The sequence below is a fragment of the Lacerta agilis genome, chromosome 12 (genome assembly GCF_009819535.1).
Source record: "Lacerta agilis isolate rLacAgi1 chromosome 12, rLacAgi1.pri, whole genome shotgun sequence".
Taxonomy (NCBI): Eukaryota; Metazoa; Chordata; class Lepidosauria; order Squamata; family Lacertidae; genus Lacerta; species Lacerta agilis.
Window position 1 is genome coordinate 3,203,278 of NC_046323.1, and position 20,129 is coordinate 3,223,406.

Consider the following 20,129-nt stretch of genomic DNA (forward strand, 5'->3'; position numbering starts at 1 on the left):
AGAAAGGGGCAAGATTAGACACAGACACACGCACACACAGGTTTATTATTATTATTAGGCAAGTTTTTAGTGTGTGATGTTGTGTATTTTTTGTTGGGAGCAGCCCAGATTGGCTGGGACAACCCAGTCAGATGGGCAATTATTATTATTATTATTATTATTTATTCCCCTGGAAAATAGGGCCACTTGGAAGGTATGGTATGGCCAGTGTTCCGCTCATGCCAGGTTTTGTCTAGGCCTTCAATTCCATGTGATTGTGTGCTCTTCTCTGTTGAGAATTTGACTCCAAGGATCTCAATTCCTTTCAATTTCAGCTCTTTACAGGTTTCTAATCATGATGGATGTAGAAAATATTATAAAAATAAGAGGTAGCCAAGGCTGCCGTGAAGCCTTGAAACTCCCCCATTATTCCGACACCTTCTAGTCTTGCTTCATGTCTCATTTCTCTTCCCAGTCCTTCTATACCCAGTTCCTCCTAAGTAACTCAAAATTCTGCAAAATATCAACCATGTAGTCATAAAATCAAACACATTTATGTTGATTTGTTTCTTTTTATTTAGAGCACAAAATTGGTATTTACTTGGGACAGAGTTCTTATTTTCCCCCTGCCACAGAGTAACTTTGTTCTTTGAACTGATGGATAAGAAGATAAACAAGTGTACGTGGTAGGTGCAAATGTCACCTGGTAGAAAATATTAAGTTTTACATGAATTAAAAACAAGGACTTTTTCTAAAGTCTGGATCATGGAAAAATATTGGCCCTTATAAGAGATGAAAGTTGATGAGCTCTGTAATAGGGTTCTCAAAGAATAGCTGGGGGGGGGGGGGAGTTAAACTCCAAGCCCATAACGCTTCAAATGAGATTAAATTTGTGTCACTAGTGGGTGAATCAATGTAATTATCTTGGTTTAAGAAGTGCTTCACGCGTACCCAAGTTCTGGTTCAGACTATTAATGTGGCTGTCCTTTTCATTAAAGATTCTCAAAGGACCTCACAAACACAACTAGCTATTTTACAAGCTTCCAAATGGAAACAGATGTTAAAGAACTGTCACTATTTAGATTAGTCAGTAGCAATGAAAGAACAAAACAACCTCTCAACCACTGGGCTCCAACTCAGGAAGAGATCCATGTCAACTCACTTCATTGTTCTGCTTGACTTCTTACATTCTCACAATCCTCACCTCTTCATAGCTCAAAATTTCACAGAATTTCAAATGGAGCCACACACGGTATTTATTATATTGCTGAATATGCTTTATTTCATTTACAAATGCAGTTTAAATCCTTGATTTTTCCCTCCTAATACAGTACAGTGTAATATGACCAAATAGATGCTGTAAGAATCTGCTCCTGCAAATGATTGACTTTGCTTAACCAGCCATCCAGGTAATTTCCAAAGGTACAATTACCAAATGCATTCGCTTCTTCCCTTAGAATCTTCTTTGTAACATTTAAAGTACAGCAATGATGCTGTACTACAATGGCAAATTAAAAATACAATTTAAATTTACCCTTTCTGGGGATAAGTGTTATCAGTAGCATTTTTTCAGCTATTTTTACTCTGCAAGATCAAGGATTTTGCGACCAAAGATTCCACTGTGCAGCATAATCAGTCCTGTGTGAACCAAGATGGGCGCTTCCTTGTTCGTTCTATGATCCGCTTGCCTTCATCTTCAGCTCTAGCTTTCTCTCCCTCGTACAGTACAACAGTCTCTATAGGTGGAGCCTTATGTGGTCCTCCCTCCTTTGCCCGTATTTCTTTCCTTATGGCAACTGTCTCCCGTTTAACCTTTGCATAACAATAGCCACAAAGAATATGCTTCAGTTTCAGGTTGCCACACTCAGGACAGACATCAATGTTTCGCTAAAGACAAGAAAGAAAACAAACAGTTGAGCAATGAACAATTCAAAGAGAGAGAGATTTCACAAATGCTACAGTGAGGGGGGAAAGTATTTGATCCCCTGCTAAATTTTCCCGTTTGCCCTCTGACGAAGAAATGACCAGTCCATAATTTTAATAGTAGGTTTATTGTAGCAATGAGAGACAGAATTACAACAGGAAAACTCCCAGAAACCCAGAAGACAAAAGTCAGAGATTGATGTGCATTATAATGAGTGTAATAAGTATTTGATCCCTTTGCAAAAGATACTGGTAACTTAGTACTTGGTGGCAAAACCCTTGTTGGCAATTACAGAGGTCAGACCTTTCTTGTAGGTGGCCACCAGGTTTGCACACATCTCAGGAGGTATTTTGTCCCACTCCTCTTTGCAGATCCTATCCAAGTCAGTAAGATTTTGAGGCTGATGTGTAGCTACTCGAACCTTCAGATCCCTCCACAGATTTTCAATGGCATTAAGGTCTGGAGACTGGTTAAGCCACTCCAGGACCTTAATGTGCTTCTTCCTGAGCCACTCCTTTGTTGCCTTGGCCGTGTGTTTTGGGTCGTTGTCATGCTGTACCCATCCTCCACCCATTTTCAATGCCCTGGCTGAGGGAAGGAGGTGCTCACCCAAGATTTGATGATACATGGTCCCGTCCATCATCCCTTTGATGCAGTGAAGGTGTCCTGTCCCCTTAGCAGAAAAACACCCCCAAAGCACATTATGTCCATCAGGGAACTGTCCCCGGCTTAGCGCAGGGTGGTGGAAGGGCTTTCAGGATGTTACAGAGAGCCCCGTCCCCACCTGACCAGCAGCACCTCCTCCTCCAGCAGAGGAAGCAGTGTCTCCAGTGGGGAGGGGCAGGGAGCTCAGAGGCTGGAGAGCAGAGGCTCTGGGGATGTTGGAGAGACCTTGCACTCCCCTTGCCTCGCGGGCAAGGGGGGAGACACGCCATTTCAGTTGCCCCAGGTGCGCAGAGAGGTGAAACGTAAGGAAGGGAGGCGGAGATTTCGTATACCAAAACTCTTATGTTGGGGTCACAGCCGGAAGGGGCCACTCCCGGATTCTGAGAGTGACTGATACAGACATGAACTTGTAGCTCTGCACTGTAAACAGTATGCACAATAAAACTGCTGAAATACAGGACGGAGTTTTGGCTGTTTACTCACGAGCAACCACCCAGCGGACCTTACAGTCCCCCTCCATGTTTGACGGTGAGGATGGTGTTCTTGGAGTCGTAGGCAGCATTCCTCCTCCTCCAAACACGGCGAGTTGAGGTGATGCCAAAGAGCTTGATTTTGGTCTCATCTGACCACAACACTTTCACCCACTTCTCCTCTGGGTCATTCAGATGTGCATTGGCAAACTGCAGCCGGGCCTGTACATGTGCTGTCTTGAGCAAGGGGACCTTGCGGGCTCTGCAAGATCTCAGTCCTTCACGGCGTAGTGTGTTACCAACTGTTTTCATGTTGACTATTGTCCCTGCTGCCCTGAGATCATTGACAAGTTCCCCCATGTAGGTCTGGGCTGCTTCATCGCTGTTCTCCTGATCATTGCAACTCCACGAGATGAAATCTTGCATGGAGCCCCAGACCAAGGGAGGTTGACAGTTATTTTGTGTTTCTTCCATTTGCGAATTATTGCACCAACTCTTGAAACCTTCTCACCAAGCTGCTTGGCAATAGTCTTGTAGCCCAGTCCAGCCTTGTCCCTGACATCCTTCGACAGCTCTTTGGTCTTGGTCATGGTGGCTACTTTGAAATCTGCTGGATTGATTGCTTCTGTCGACAGGTGTCTTTTGTACAGGTACTGTAACAAGCTGGTATTACAGGTAAGACCTCTCCCTTACAGCAGTTGCTTCTTATCTCATCTCGTTACATACAGTGAAGATACCAGGTAGCCTGACATCTGGCTGGTTGATAGAGGATGAAATACTTATTTCACTCATTATAATGCACATCAATCTCTGACTTTTGTCTTCTGGGTTTCTGGGGATTTTCCTGTTGTTATTCTATCTCTCACAGCTACAATAAACCTACCATTGAAATTATGGACTGGTCATTTCTTCATCAGAGGGCAAACGGACAAATTTAGCAGGGGATCAAATACCTTCCCCCCTCACTGTAAGAGCCATGTAGGGCAATGACTATCTCATTACCATTGTGATATATTACATTGTTTTCCAGTAACCTGAGAAAGTCATCATGTCAAGTAGTATACATAAAGATTTAAGTTTTCAAAATGCAATACCATCACAATTTAGATTCAGCACAGGAGCTGCAGACAGATTTTAAATGACAATTTTAGAAGTGTGCAGGCACACGAAAGCTCATACCAAGAACAAACTTAGTTGGTCTCTAAGGTGCTACTGGAAGTAATTTTTTAATTTTTAATTTAATTTTCCTGTGGTAAATTTACAATACTAATGTGAATAATTAAGAAATTACAAGGATCTTGGGAGCATTGAAGAATAGAAAATCTACAAAAATAACGGGAGAAAGACAACAGAAATGTGATGAGTTACCTTTATCTTTATAAGGTTCCTAGGATTCCTTCGCCTGCAGCGATTTACTTCAATGGTCCGTCTTGATTTTGGGGCTGCCATCCAAAATATGCTGTCTAGAAAGCTTGGAGTCTCCTTACTTTCAGCATTCTCTTCTATAGGTTCAGGCAAAAAAGCTGGACCCTGAATTGCTAAAGCAGGAGCTTAAAGAAAATAACAACTGTGTTACAAATAATTTAGTCGTGGTAATTTGCTTACCTTTATTAATTAGATACAATATTTCATGAGGTGGTTTTGCTTAATGAGACACTTACTTCCAGGTTTGTCGCTTGCAAATGTGCAGAAGCGCTAAATCATTCTTTGCACATGCGCAGAAGCGCTAATTCGCTCTTCACGCATGTGCAGAAATTGTGGGTGCGCGTGCGAGGGATCTCTGCTGGACCAATTCGGCACAAGCAAGATAAACCTTACCGACCCCTGATCTATAGCCTTTTAAAAGTGTGTGGGATGTTTTTAACGTATTTCTTTTTCTCCTTGGTTTAAATGTATCTATGTGAAGTTTGGGCTTTTTGTCTCTTTGTTTGATTTATAAGTTGCTCTGGTCTGCCATGAGCAAGATAAAGTGACTAACAAATTTAACTAGTAACAATAACCAACAGTAACAACTGTAGTGGTTCAAGTTATGCTAGTAATTGCATATGCCGTTTCCATAGCCTTCATGCTTCAAAGTAGGTTTGTGAATTTTTCCTCGATTTTGCTGTTTTATCTTTTTGTAAACCACTTTGTGGTTTTTTTATATACAGTGGTACCTCGACTTGGTGCTGGAGGAGACTCTTGAGAGTCCCATGGACTGCAAGAAGATCAAATCTATCCATTCTCAAAGAAATCAGCCCTGAGTGCTCACTGAGTGCTCACTAGAAGGACAGATCCTGAAGTTGAGGCTCCAGTACTTTGGCCACCTCATGAGAAGAGAAGACTCCCTAGAAAAGACCCTGATGTTGGGAAAGATGGAGGGCACAAGGAGAAGGGGACGACAGAGGATGAGATGGTTGGACAGTGTTCTCGAAGTTACTAACATGAGTTTGGCCAAACTACGAGAGGCAGTGAAGGATAGGCGTGCCTGGCGTGCTCTGGTCCATGGGGTCACAAAGAGTCGGACACGACTGAACGACTGAACAACAACAACAACCTCGACTTACGAAATTAATCCGTTCCGAAGGCGCGCTCGTAAGTCGAAATCTTCGTAAGTCAAAGGTGCCATCTTGGAACGGGGAAAAAATTCGGAAGTCGAAAAAAGCGCATTCAAATTTTTGTAAGACGAGGTATTGTGCTGCCACTTTCCCTTCGCAAGTTGAAAATTTCAGAAGCGGCGGCCATTTTTCTGCTTCCGGAGGTCATTCGGAAGTCGAAAAATACAGAAGTCGAGTCACTCGTAAGTCAAGGTACCACTGTATATTATAATCAAAGGGCACATAATTTTTTTACTATATATATAAATAAACTACCGTATTGGCCTGAATATAAGCCTCATCCCCCCCCCCCCCAATTCCGACTGTGAAAAGTTAAAGTGTGGCTTATGTTCGGGACCTTAGGGTATGCAGCCAGGAGCGCTGCAAAGTGATGCCCGCCTCGCACATGGTCCCCCGTCCTCTCCCCCAAGGCCAGGAAGGGGAAAGGCCGCCAGCAACACAGCACAGCTCCCCATTCCCTGGACAGTTTGCAGCCAACAGCAGCAAGGAATGGAGTGGCTTATATGTGGGTATTTTTTCTTTTCCCTCTCCAATTTTAAAGGAGCGGCTTATATTGGGGGGTGGCTTATATTCTGGCCAATACAGTAAATAACAAGGGTGATGGGTGGGTAACAAATCTTATAGTTTTCAGAATCCAGCCCCCTCTGCAAAAAACAACAAACAAACAAACAAACATTCGGGGCAGTTCCCACCAGGATAAAAATACCAGGAAAAAAACAAAATATATGTATATAATGAAAGCAAGAACGAAACAATACAAATCCTTCCCGCCCCAAGTAAAGCGAAGTTTCCAGCGGTACTTGTCGTAAAAGGGCACTTGGGTTTCCAGCTAGAGATGATGGGAGTTGTACAAGAACAGCTGGAAGCCAAAGTTTGGGGGAGAGCCGCCCCTGAGGAGGCCCCGCGACACCCTTGAGGACTAGCCTCATGCGCCGAAAGAGGCGGAGACGGAGCCAGGACCTACCCCAAGGCGGGCTGCGGCAGCCGAGCTGGGACCAGCAGCTTCGGAGGAAGCCTTGGATCCTAGGCAAAGGAGACGGGAACACCAGCAGCAGCAGCGCGGCCGCCGCCATCTTGACCGGCCCTCCGCCTTCTCGGCGCCAAAACACGCCTGTCAGGATCAGCCGCGCAGAGGGCGCTGGGAAACCGAGTCGTCCTTCTCTCTTTGGCGGCGTTTCCGCCAAGCCACTTATAGTCACATGTCCCAGCACGCCCTACCGTAGCTCCTGAGGGTGAGGCAACGGTTCGAACGGCCTTACCAACGGCACCGAAACTAAACCATCACCACTACCACAGCCTTTTTCAACCTTAGGAGGTGGCGGGTGGCTTAGACGTTGTTGGACTACAACTCCCATCACCCCTGGCTACCAGTTCTGCTAGCAAGGGATGACGGGAGTTGTAGTCCAACAACGTTTGCGGGCGGGTACGAAAGACCCAAGGTTGAGAAAGGATGCCATAGAGTTTCGCGAGAGTTTCCGGAAGTTCAATCTGTTCATGTTTCTGTATGTCGGCGCTCTACATTTTTTTCTCTCTGCGCTTGCGCTGTAAATCTACCCAGCGAGCGTGCGCAGCCTCAGAAAGTGGGCGGAGCGGGTTATGAGGGGAGGGCGGAGCCAGGCGGTTCAATCGCGCTGGTCAAAATGGCGGAACGCGGGTACAGCTTCTCCCTCACCACTTTCAGGTAAGGAGCTGCGTCCCCTCAGGGGCGGCAGGGCGGGCGCGGGAGGCCTGGGGCGCTGCCCTTAAATGAGGGGAGGATTCTTGGGCCTCTCGGACGGTTTCCGTTTCGTTGCCGTTGAAGCGGAGGGGAGAGCCGAGGTTTTTGCGGAGTCACCGCTGGCGCTTCTCGCCCTCGCCTTTTGCTGGGAGGAGAAAGTGGCGCGTGTGGAAACTGCCGTAAGTTTCTAACGGGGACCCCGCATCCCCATCAAACAGGCTTGAGGGGATACGTGTTTTCCAGCAGCCTGGTCCTAAGCCCAGTGTACGAAATGCGCCTGGCACACTTGGCACCCGGCTATTGGCCGCTTGTGGCAGGTGAAGATGCCCGGGTGTCAGGATGGCACCCGACGTCTCTGGAGGTGCATGCCTGGGGATCATTGGATCTGGACTGTTTTCACACATTTATACCACACCTTGTAGAATTGTATCAGTTATATTTTATCCGCACAATCAGAATGAATTTCAGGAAACAAAAGCTTTTATTGAAAAATACAACTTTCTGCCCCCCAAATGCCAACTAGACGTTCCATTTTGGTGACTGTAACCCTGGTTTAAGGAACCATTTGGCACCTAGTTTATATATCGGAATTTCTAACACTGCTGAGCCATGTACAGATGAGGCTTTGGATCCAGTATGCTGGGTTTTAAGCCACGGATTGACTCTGGCTCTGCATGGCAAGATTCCAGAGCAGGCCTCATTTCCTTTATAACCCTATAGAACGTGAAACAAATATCTCTGAACACACGACTTACGTATCTGTGTTGAGATTTTATGAAAATAATAATTGATACCATATCAGTGTCTCCTTGGAAGGAAGGCCTATTAAATTGAATGGGATTTGCACTTAATCCCAAATTAGTTTCCATAGGATTGCAGCCTTACAGATGCATGTTTACTTGGAAATAAATGACATTGCTTTCAGTGCGTTTAGGATTATGAACATGAAACAAATGTTGCACCAAAAACGAAAGTAAAACTATTTTGGTGGGCTTTCTTTTCCCCTTTTCATCTTTTATTTTGGGATTATTTTGAGCTTGTTGCCAGACCTTGACATGAGTGCATGATTACATGAAAAGAGTAGTACAATTCTAAACACTCTTATACTAAAGTAAGTCCCACTAAATTGACTGGGGCTCGCTCCCAAGAAATGTGTTTAAGACCAGACATTTATTTTGGGGAGAGTTTTGACTCCTATCTGCTTGTTTTTATTATTACTGTATTAAAATGTGCCCAATATCATATTGGTGAAAAAAGCCCCAATGAAAGGTCATAAATTGCTTGGCATTTTCAGATTTGAAAATGGGTTTTCTTACCAAGTTGTCTCATGAATTGTATTGTGTGCTTTCTTTTAGCCCTTCTGGAAAGCTTGTTCAGATTGAATATGCTTTGGCAGCTGTTGCCGCAGGAGCCCCATCAGTTGGAATTAAAGGTATTCAAATGCTTGCACGATTAATAAGCCCACAAAAACGTTGCTAGTTTGTATGTCTGTGTGTACTTATGTTGGCATTTTGTGACCTAAAAACAAACAAAGAACCAGAAAGGAGACATAGATTACGGGTATTGAGGCTGAAGTCCTAGCCCAAGCGTCGGCAAGGTTATCCAGCAGCATGCTGCCGGAAATCGCGTCTGCGCATGTCCATGACGCCAGAAATTGCGTCTGCGCATGCCCAGATGCCAGAAATCGCGCCTGCGCAGATGCGATTTCCGGCGCCTGGAGATGCGCAGATGCGATTTCCAGCATCTCGCTGCACGTGTCCGGTGCCAAGCGGATGGCTCGGTTGGCGGGTGGCTCGTGGGCCAGTAAAATGGCCTTCATGGGCCACATCCGGCCCATGAGCCGGAAGTTGCCGACCTCTGTCCTAGCCCCATTTGCCTGAGAGTAAGCCTCATAGAGTTCAACACCACCTAATTCTGAGTAGACTTTATTAGGATTGTGGTGTATTATGATTGGCAGAAATTGATCTGAAAAGAATCAGTGTGAAAGCAGTAACCTGGTTTGACCCTATTTTGGTCATACCAACAGTGCAAACCTATACATGTCTACTCAGAAATAAGTTCCGTTGAGCTCAGTGGTTAGGGAACCTGTGACCCTCCAGATGCTGTTGGATTGCAACTTCCATAATCATTGACCATGCTGGCTAGGACTGGTGGGAGTTATAGTCTAGCAGCATCAGGAGAACCACTTACTTTTCAAAATGTACCGGTATATATGTGGCATTGATTTTACCTGTTTCCTATTGGCATTGCTAATACTGCTTGCTTCTTTGTATTGTATTATTGCTAGCTGCCTTGAGCACCATTTAGTGGAGAGGTATGATACAAATTTAACAAACTATTAAATAAAGGAATGGGGATGGTGGGGACATGACTCTGCCCTAGTACCCCCAGAGCTTTTAAAATATGTTTTTGTCCCAGTGGGGTTCCAACCATAACCTTTCCAGAGTAAGAACTACAAAGGAAGTTGTGGGCCAGGGAGGAGGGGATGATTGTGGAAATATTCACTTTCCCCTTTTGGCCATCTAATAATGCACATGCAAGTCTGGATTCGCATTACCACCCTAGCTTTGTAGCAATTCAGCAGCAGCCTGATGTTAACATACAGGTCATGTGTGGTTTGGTTTTGAAACAAAACAAATCTCTTCCTGGCCAGTTTTTGAGTTTAAGAATTGATTTCAAACCCAGTGCGTGCCACTTGGGGCCCTTAGGAGGAAAAGCACTCTTGTCAATGTTTAACCAAGGTAGATATAGGGATTCTTAGTGGGGCTATGAAACATCTTCAAAAAGTAGAATCTAAATATATTTTCAAAACAGAAAGTATAACTATAATTTTCAGATTGCATTTTGGGAAACCTGGGGTTCCTTACATATTTTCTACCACAGGTTTCCTAATGAAAAAAATCAGTAATGTTAGGCAAGCTTCCTTGAGATATAGCTTCTCCGCCACTACTAATTTTCCTCTGCAGTGCACCCCGTAGGAGAGTTCTGGGTATATTCTATGGTGTGTTGTAAGGTGTAGACAGTTTGCGTTGGGCCACTATGAGACCAGACAGGCCTAGCCAGGGTGCACTTCACACAATCCTCCACATCTGTTGTGAGGCAGAGCTGCTAAGATTCCTCAGCAGATAATGTGGGACGAGGTCTTTGAAGCTAGAAAGTTTGAAAAGCTTATTTGCAGTTTTTTACTGAACTTTTTCTTTTCTTCTAAGTAGGCATGTGTAGTGATATTAAGGTAGCACATAACCATTAGGGGTGTTTATTGGATTTGGATGAATCCCAAGGAACAACAGGCTGTCTTGGAAGGATTTTGAGTTTCTCCCAAAGCAAAGTGAGATCTGCTTCAACCCATGCAGCCTTGTACTGTACAATGGACCCTGAAGTGATTTGTGATACCTCGGTATGGGTGGAAGGGAAGAAATGAGAGCAGCTTTGCAAAACAGAAACTTGCACAGTGATACCTTCGGTTGTGAACATGATCTGTGTGGGAGGCATGTTCGCGACCCGCAGCCTATAGTGACGCATCTGTGCACGTGCATGGCGCGATTCAGCTCTTCTGCACATGCATGTGACATCATTTTGTGCTTCTGCGTGAGTGCCGAAACCTGGAAGTAACCCGTTCGATAATTCCGGGTTCGGCACGGTCCGCAAACCGAAAACACGCAACCCGCAGCGTTTGTAACCCGAGGTATGATTGTATTACTAACTTTAGGAAATTGTCAGAGAGGTTTTTTTGAGGAGGGGGGGGGCAGCTCTTTCGCATCCAACAACTTTATAATTGGAGGGAATTATTTTATTCATAAAGAACATATCATCTGATTCTTTCTACCCAAAAATTAACTTTAAAGGAACTTTGGCTGGGGGAGATACAGTGGGAATCACTTAACAGCTGCAGGAACAAAACTGCATATATCCTTCTGAAATTTGGCAGGATTCATGCCTTCAGAAGATGCAATCTTTCTTAAGATTTCGTCCAATTCTACATACAATTAGTTTGTTTTGATGTTTGCTGTTCTTTGTTTTGTTTTTTTAATCAAACTTGAAAGGTGTCCATCACAGAGACCCCTGAGTTGAATTGAGCTGCCTCCAAACTCATCTGAGTCGAATTGGCCTGTTTTATTATGCAGTGCCAATTTGGGGTTTGAACCAAATCTTCTGGTGGGTAGGCATCCTTAGTAATAGTGCCAAATACTGCATTGGATTTATATGATATGATGAGTAAAGGATATACAAGTAGATGAATTATTCTAGTTGCCTGCTTTAAGTATTGTGGATTTGAAGGATTACAAGGAAAATGGAAGGAAGATATTTTAACTACATTGACTAAAATACTTGTTTTCTTTGTGCAGCTTCAAATGGCGTGGTACTGGCGACAGAAAAAAAGCAGAAATCCATTCTGTATGATGAACGAAGTGTACACAAAGTGGAATCCATAACCAAACACATAGGCTTGGTGTATAGTGGCATGGGTCCTGATTACAGGTATCTTGAAGGCAAGGAGGGAAACACTGTGATAGACTCTTGCTATTGGCCTTTGGCTCTTGCCCCGATATAGGCAGCATAGCATTGGGTCTGTGGTGCCATTTCAACATCCTCTGGATGGACGCTACATATCTTGACCCTCTTCATGTGTGCATCATGAGAAGTGGAGACACATGTAGAATGGGGCTACAGCTCTGGTCCTGTCCCCAAGGTTGCACAAGGCTTCACCCTGTCATGTATGCAAGGCAGGAGTCGCCAACCTTTTTGGGCCACTGGGCATATTTTGAATTTTGAGAGAGTTCTGTGGGTGCCAGCCACAAAGTGGCTGCCATGGGTGGCGTGACACAACACAAAATTGGAGAGTCCTCAAGTGTGGTGCATCTGTTACCAGCTTTGGCTGGTATGCTAACCACCCCCTTTTTTTGGACAGAAATGGTCTGGCCGCTGTAGCACATTAGTAACCTCACAATAATAGACAACCTTTTTTGAGTTGATATATCCCAGTGCAGTATCAAATTCTTTCATTAGCTGATAGTAAATATTCCTTAAGTTTAATCTTTCCCAAGTTGCTTTGAACTTTAAGCTATAATGGATGTTCTGATTTCTTCACTTACTCTTTCTTTTCTTCTTTTTCTCAGAGTACTTGTCCACAGAGCACGCAAACTGGCCCAGCAGTACTACTTGGTTTATCATGAACCTATTCCAACAGCTCAGCTAGTGCAGAGAATTGCTTCTGTAATGCAAGAATACACACAATCTGGGTATGCCTTCCCCCTGCCCCTTGTTTATTCTAAAACAACTGAAATTTACTAAGAGCTGTATGCAGAATAGACTGTACTCTAATGCAGCCCTCCCCCTTTTACCATATATCAGTGAGATTTTTGCCTCTCCATCTGAGGAGCTGCAAATCAGACTGGGTACATACAGACAAGAATTCAGCCTTGTCTGCATGTCATGGCCAGACTCATAAACTCCCCTCCTGTTCTTCTATTCACTTTTGAAGAGCATTTGGTCTGATACTTTTAAGTGTGGGGCCTGAACAGCAATGCCACACTCTCAAACTGATTACCTATAAGCCTGGAAGCTATTTATACAAAGGAGAATGAAGAGCAGGAAATATAGTTACTGTTATGCCTTAAATGCTTTTCTGTGCTAAGGTCGTTTTTGTACATTTTTTTACAGTTTTCTAAGAAGGAAAAGTAGAGTTGCCAAAAAATTCCTGGACCTGCTCTTGTACATTGGAACAGTTGCTTGACTTGCTAAAATTAAGCAATGGGATGGTCTTTCCTTACTTGTATTTTCTTTACTGAAATATTTATGAGTTTTGTATTTAACTGTTTTCTTCAGTATTGAATAAAAAGTTTATAGGTTTAATGTAGCATTTTTAATATTGTTTTTTGAAGTCTTGTGTTTGTTTCTGCATGATGTTAGCTGCTTTGGGGTTCAAAATAAAGGTGATGATAGCTTCCCATCTGTCTCATAGCCAGCAAAATATTGAGCTGCTTAATTTCTGTATGGCAGGTTAAGGCATAGAAACAGAACCAAGAAAACAGTTGACAGCCATAAAGACTCAGAAACAAAGTGTACAAACTATTTGCATGAGGCATGATGTAACTTCTTTAGAATATATAGAAGAGGAATATGCTTGTAAGTGTGTTTATAGATGAGTCTGTCAGTCAGCATCCTTAATGCTGATCTTATTTGTTCCCAATATAACCTTCTGTTATCATTAATCCTTTTCATATGTTTTGCTTCATAGGGGTGTACGCCCATTTGGTGTATCATTGCTAATATGTGGGTGGAATGAGGGGCGACCATACTTATTCCAGTCTGATCCATCTGTAAGTATTCATAATGGAGCTTCTTAATAGCCTTAAATAGAAAGCATGGCTGTTTACTCAAAGATCTGGAATATTGCCATATTCTTTCTATGTATGTGTTGTTTTTTAATTAATCCAGATAAGTGGGTGGGGAATGATAAGCATATGGACTAGAATAAGATTACAGACTCTCAGGACATCTTGGGTGATCAGTTTTACAGTTGCAAGAGCATAAAGAGCGCCTTGGCAGATTAGGCGAAACATCTGTCCTGCCCAGTATCCTATTTCCAACATGGAAGCCCATAAGGAAGAGATAATTCAATAGTTCTCCCACCTCAGCAATTAATATTCAGAAACTGGCTGCTTCTGAATTTGAGGTTTCTGTTTTGGTACCATAGCTAGTAGTGGTAGTAGGTAATTTTTCCTTAAATTTCTTTTTAAGTCAAGGGTTTAAACAGTGATTGGGGAATTAAAGCGCGGGAATTTGGAAAGTGAACCTGGTAGTACAGATGTATCAGGCAAAAGCAAACTGGAGGCTTTAGATAATAGTTCTCAGCTTATTTTTATTTTTTAGAGCCTAGTGTTATGACATTGAATTGGTCTGCTATCCTAAACCCCAGGTATAGTGCCCTCCAGATGTTGTTATACAGCAATTCCTGGCAACCCCAGCCACCATGGCCAGTGGTCAGGGATGATAGGAATTGTAGTCCAGCAAATCCTGAAGGCTCCATCTTTGCTACCCCGCTACACCATCCCACCTAGGGTTAAGTCCCACTGAACTCAGTGGGGCTTACTTCTGAGTAGACATGTATATGATTGCTCTGCATATCTCCAAGCAGAGAACCCTAAATGAGGCTAATTTTTTACTGTATTTATCAGTGACTAGAAGGTAAATTAACTCCCTGTCTTTCTCACTTTTCCAGGGTGCTTATTTTGCGTGGAAAGCAACTGCAATGGGGAAAAACTATGTGAATGGAAAGACATTCCTTGAAAAGAGGTAATGTTATGATTTGTTGTCGTTCAGTCGTGTCCGACTCTTCGTGACCCCATGGACCAGAGCACGCCAGGCACGCCTATCCTTCACTGCCTCTCGCAGTTTGGCCAAACTCATGTTAGTAGCTTCGAGAACACCGTCCAACCATCTCATCCTCTGTCGTCCCCTTCTCCTTGTGCCCTCCATCTTTCCCAACATCAGGGTCTTTTCTAGGGAGTCTTCTCTTCTCATGAGGTGGCCAAAGTACTGGAGCCTCAACTTCAGGATCTGTCCTTCTAGTGAGCACTCAGGGCTGATTTCTTTGAGAATGGATAGGTTTGATCTTCTTGCAGTCCATGGGACTCTCAAGTCTCCTCCAGCACCATAATTCAAAACCTATGTTATGATTACATAACTGCATGACTGCAAATCAATAATAAAATATGAAGATAGAAGTTTATATGTAATCATGTGTTGTTTTCCATGTCTAGCCTGGCTCTTTCCTAGGTGTTGAAGTGCTATAGTTAAAAAATGACTAAGAATGCTAGAAACACCTGTGAAAATGAAACAAAAATGGCAATTTGCTTTTGTTAGGAGAAGCTTGTGTAGGTATGGTGATCCCATTTAATACCTTGATGAGAAGTTACCAAATTAACCTTTCCCTAGAGTACAGCTTGGAGCATGGACACACCCTACAGAGGTTTCGAGCCCCATCCATAAGGGAGAGTTGGCCATCCTTGGCTCTCAACTCTTCCATCCCAGGATCAGTATTCACATCATCTTCAGCAGTAGTGAAGGCATTGGTAGTGGCCATATCCTGTGGATTCCAGTTTCCTTCAGAGCCTCATTGATAATGTGCATGACTCAAGGCTTGTCAGCGAGATTCTGCTGTAGTTGAAACATCCTGTAATTCATGCGGATCAGGGCCATCTCTTTGAGGCCTCAGAACATCCACTTGGAGTCAATGCACGCTAATTAACATGGGATTTGTATACATAGAAATATATTAGAAGCTCCCTTACTTTGGAGCAGATGGGGCTCGTCAGCCTGGGAAGGTAGCCCATCTAGGAGTAGGAAAACTGATCTAAACCTCCATGCTGCTTTGCGAGATATCTTATGGGGAAGAAAAGGATCCTTAAGATGGTTGAATGTTGCCTTCTACGTTGCCTCCTGGCAACTCCTGCAGCCAAGCTGGTGCCAAATGTATTGCTGTTTTTCTTTGGAGCACATCAGCGAGGCCAAGATGGGGAAGGTCTGGTTGTCTGGGCAGCTCAGGTCCTCCATACACACTGCAAAGGTTATGCCCCGGGGAGGTCACTTCAGTGCTGCTAACGTCTAGAGGAGCACTCAGTTGTCTCCCAGGGGGGCAATTTGATTTGATTTTTTTTATGGGGGACAATTTGAGAATGAGTAATTAACAATTAATGGCTTTTTCACTTTTTTAATAATAGGTTATATGTCATGGGTGGGGGGGGCATCAGGATTTTAGAGATGCTTAGGTGGGGCATGGCAAATAAAAAAGGTTGGGAACCACTGGACTAGATGAAATACAACATTCTGTTAATATTCAGACTTGTGAGACTCACGTGAAGTTGGAGAAGAGAGAATGCAATACAGTTTCTACACCCACAGTTGTGGGTGTACTATTTGATGACATTTCCTCATGGTCTTGAATGTTTAGCATCTAATAAGACCAAAGGTGACTAAGGCTTCTGAGGGTTTCACTTCTGGAAGGTATTGATACCCTGTGTGTCTAATAAACTGGTGTAACTTCTACTGTAAATTGCAATATTTTGTCTAAATCTATTGGTTGGCATCCAAATACCCTTTAAGTGTGCCCAAATTAGTTTGTGTGTGCCCAATGCATGTTTTTTTAGTACACTCTACTGTCCTGCCATATCCCCAAATGATTTGACATTCCTGTGTTCCAAATGGTATTTGCAATGCTCCATAGGAAGTTATTTGCAAAATGCAGCCCTTGAGCATGTGAAACTAATTTTGCAGTTCTCTGAATGTTTGCTGTTGCAGTGACAGTAAAATATATTTATTAGAGAACTTTTGTTCTTTCATAGGTACAACGAAGACTTGGAGCTTGAAGATGCTATTCATACTGCTATATTGACACTGAAGGTAAGAAACATCCCCAGTGTATTTGTTAAAACTCTGGTTTGTGAATTGCATTTTCATGAAGCAACCTGTCTTTCCCTCTCTCTAGGAAAGCTTTGAAGGACAAATGACAGAAGATAACATAGAGGTTGGCATCTGTAATGAGGCAGGATTTAGAAGACTCACTCCAACTGAGGTTAAGGATTACCTGGCTGCAATTGCCTAGTATGCGTCATGGAAGACTGCCTCGATACATACAAGGATCTTTTTTTCCAGCCATTTAAATATTTGGCTTCTGCACTCTCATTTCTACTTTATCTGCTAGATTTTTTAAAAAAGAAATATTATGGATCCAAATACTACTGTCCTAATATTGAAAATGTGGAATTATTGTTCTTTAAAATATTAAACACTGTACAAGAATACACAATATGAAAAAATAAACATACCAGGAGTGGTGTGATTTCTAGGTAAAACTTCAAAAGGCATTTAATTAATACTGAGTTCCTTCTGGTTTCTCCACCACCACAAATTTTATTCAGAAGCACACAGTTTTAAAATACTCATAAATCCTTTGGAACTACCCTCAGCTGAACTGGCATAGCTTCTGTTAAAAGCTTTCTAAATGTATGTCTGGAGTCAGATATTATGCAGGCCTCTATGGGAGCAGTTAATCCAAAGGGGCTATAAATCAAATCCGATTATTTGCATTCAGCATGTAATACTGAAAGACTTTAGTTAGCAAGCTGCTACAAGTCAGAACAGAAAGCAGTCTTGTTACCATGTGTGTTAGAGATCTGTCTTCTACTCATGTGGCAGGTTCACTACCTCTCTCCCTGGTGTAAGTGAGAAGGTGCGGGGTTTGCCCCCAATGTCACAGTGATCCCATAGGGCAAGAAATCTATAGCAAATCCAACCTTCATTGGACGAACTCATTGAAAGACTGAAAGTGAGTTTTCAAAATACATGAAAGCTCATGTTCAAAGGTTTTACAGATGGAGAAGCTGGTGGTAAAGTGGCAGAATAACAGCAACAACAAAAAGTAAGATGGGTGAGGGCAGGAGGAGTTCACTCTCACATAGGAGGAAGGGTGGCAGAGGTGCTCTGAGGGGGGTGTTAAGGTAACAGGTCTCACATTGTGATTTGTCCTTCACCCCCTGGGGGACTGCCCCATTTGGACCAAGGAACCTTCCACTTGAGTTTACAGTTCAGCTGTAAAGCTCCATAAATCATCCTAATTTAACCTGAAGGATTGCTATGGATAACCACATGTAGGGCTTGTTTGAGTTTGGGAAAAGGGCGTGCAATGTGATAAATTAGTAAGATCTTGCTCCCTCATCCATGCACATTGATCATTCATTGACTGTTATGTCAAGAGGGGAGTTGTATGTGTGAATGGGGCACCATAGAGTTAATTGAGAAAAATGTTAAAATCACTGAATGCAGTCAAACTTTTTTCTGTGTTTTGTTTTTTTAATTTAGCTGAGTTAGAAGCATTTAAGAGCTCTGTTGGATCAGACCAAAAATCCAGCCCTATTTAGTTTACAGTATTTTGTTCCCACAGTTGCTAGTCATAGAGGCTTGGGAAACCCACAATCAAGACATGCACACAACGCTACTCTCCCTTTTATGTTTAGTGGGGTATTTTCAGGCATTCTGAAAGTACACGCTGGTACAGTCTGACCCCTTGGGTAATGGTATGTGCCACTGAATTTCCAAAAACTAAAATCTGAAACCATGTAAATAGAATGTTTGAGCCACAGGGAAAAACATTGATTGGAGAGGCACAGAACAATTTAGTGGATATATTTGCTTGAAACTTTGTCCACAGGGTGGTGATATGGTGTGCTTGGAAATATGATAAAATCTAAACACGAACAAAAATAGGTTTGTCCGACCAACTGAGATGGTATGTGGAACTTTAGTCAAAATTCTTCTCTAGTAAGTATTCCAGGTGCTGATTGTAGTCCGCAAAAAACACTCTTGTGAGCTGTAGAGATACAGAAGTGCGCAAGGTTAAAGGTTCCCTTTTAATCCAGTGCTATAACCTCTGCCAAAAAAGTATGTAAGGTTGACAAAGATGATTTATTCTCAGAAAAATGTCTAGCAACAATCAGAAATTCAATACAAAGGAATGTCGTAGCTTTGTTTTCTGAATTTCTTGCTTAGATTTTAAAATGCAGGATTAGAATTAACACACAACAGCATAGCACTGCATTTCCACCCTGTGAACTTCCCCTTACAACTTTCTTGATAGATAGGGATGCCATATTTCAAAAAGTGAAAATCCGGACACAACAGTTTTTTTAGTTTTGGCCAAAGTTGAGCTTTCTTTAGCAAAATTTCAAAAAAAACAAAACAAAACATTTTTGAGCTGTTTTCAGGAAAGTCGGCAAAAATGACGATCAACATGGGTTACCATCATTTGGATTTTCCTGGACATTTGACTGATTTCTGCCTAGGCGCTGCTTCCAACTGCAGTATTCTGTGTATGTCTAGGAAGTTTGGGACGTATGGCAACCCTATATAGACACATCAAACCTAATGCACTAACTGGTCCTATCAGCTGGCTGTGCTGATAGGAGTTGTGGTTGTCCAAAACACCAAAAAGGCTCCAGGAAAACTGATGTGCTCCGCACAGAATTGCACCACTTGTTCCTAACCACCCTCCTCTTCAAACCCACAACTCATTTGTTAGTTTAAAAGAAACAGTCAGTTTCAACAGAAGAAAACAACTTTCCAAGGGAGGGGCCACATAGCTCTGTGGTAGTGTTTACCTTGCAATCCCTTCTGGCATCTTCAGGTAGGGCTGGGAGAGACTCGCTGTCTGAAACCCTGAAGAGCGATTGCTGCTGCCAGTCAGTGTAGGCAATACTGAGCTAGTTGGAATTAATTACAATTTAATAATAATTTAATAGGATAGCTCAGTTGGTAAGGGCATGAAACAATTTCAGGATCATGGTTCGAACAGGGGGTTGGACTAGATGACCCTTGTGGACCCTTACAACTCTACAGTTCTATAATTCTGTGAAACTAACTATAACATAATGTAATTAAATAAACACCAACATACTAATAATTATTTAATAATGTAATATTACAACATTTACAATTATAAATAACGAAATGCAATTATAACGTAATACCATAACTAAAATAAAATAAATAATAAAATGTAATTTAATAAATGCATACAAGGAAAAAGGTTGAGCCGCCTAGTACATCACGCCACCCTTGCCCCGCACATGGAGGCGCCTAACGGGAACCGGAAATGAGGGCTGGGCACAGTGCCGGCTCCGGCTCCTGCTTCCTTCCTCCCCCTTGTGAAGCTCTGAAGGAGCCCGTCTCCCCCCGCTCTCTATGGTATGGAGGCGGAAGTTGTTTGCAGCCGGCGAGGA

General features: G+C 42.9%; 2 protein-coding genes across 2 annotated transcripts; one reads left to right on the top strand and one right to left on the bottom strand.

The window, feature by feature from the left end:
• Positions 1–1,541: 1,541 nt before the first annotated feature.
• MRPL32 (mitochondrial ribosomal protein L32) lies at positions 1,542–6,751 on the bottom strand. Its single transcript, XM_033165226.1, has 3 exons — positions 6,601–6,751; positions 4,408–4,589; positions 1,542–1,866 (listed from the first exon to the last, which is right to left on the bottom strand). The coding sequence occupies exons 1-3, from the start codon at positions 6,707–6,709 to the stop codon at positions 1,612–1,614; spliced, it is 546 nt and encodes a 181-aa protein (XP_033021117.1). The 5' UTR covers positions 6,710–6,751; the 3' UTR covers positions 1,542–1,611.
• A 460-nt stretch (positions 6,752–7,211) lies between these two features.
• On the top strand, positions 7,212–17,207 carry PSMA2 (proteasome 20S subunit alpha 2). Its single transcript, XM_033165225.1, has 8 exons — positions 7,212–7,317; positions 8,709–8,785; positions 11,700–11,832; positions 12,471–12,593; positions 13,592–13,673; positions 14,576–14,649; positions 16,698–16,755; positions 16,841–17,207. Exons 1-8 carry the CDS (start codon positions 7,277–7,279, stop codon positions 16,955–16,957), a joined length of 705 nt encoding a protein of 234 aa, XP_033021116.1. The 5' UTR covers positions 7,212–7,276; the 3' UTR covers positions 16,958–17,207.
• The last annotated feature ends 2,922 nt before the right edge of the window (positions 17,208–20,129 follow it).

Bases quoted from the DNA above. Each gene is read 5' to 3' on its own strand.
- MRPL32 (XM_033165226.1), bottom strand. From the start codon at position 6,709: ATGGCGGCGGCCGCGCTGCTGCTGCTGGTGTTCCCGTCTCCTTTGCCT. The intron at 4,590-6,600 runs GTAGGTCCTGGC...ATTTTCTTTAAG, and splicing joins CTGCCGCAGCCCGCCTTGGG to CTCCTGCTTTAGCAATTCAG. The intron at 1,867-4,407 runs GTAACTCATCAC...TCTTGTCTTTAG, and splicing joins GGAACCTTATAAAGATAAAG to CGAAACATTGATGTCTGTCC.
- PSMA2 (XM_033165225.1), top strand. From the start codon at position 7,277: ATGGCGGAACGCGGGTACAGCTTCTCCCTCACCACTTTCAG. The intron at 11,833-12,470 runs GTATCTTGAAGG...TCTTTTTCTCAG, and splicing joins GGCATGGGTCCTGATTACAG to AGTACTTGTCCACAGAGCAC. The intron at 13,674-14,575 runs GTAAGTATTCAT...TCACTTTTCCAG, and splicing joins TATTCCAGTCTGATCCATCT to GGTGCTTATTTTGCGTGGAA.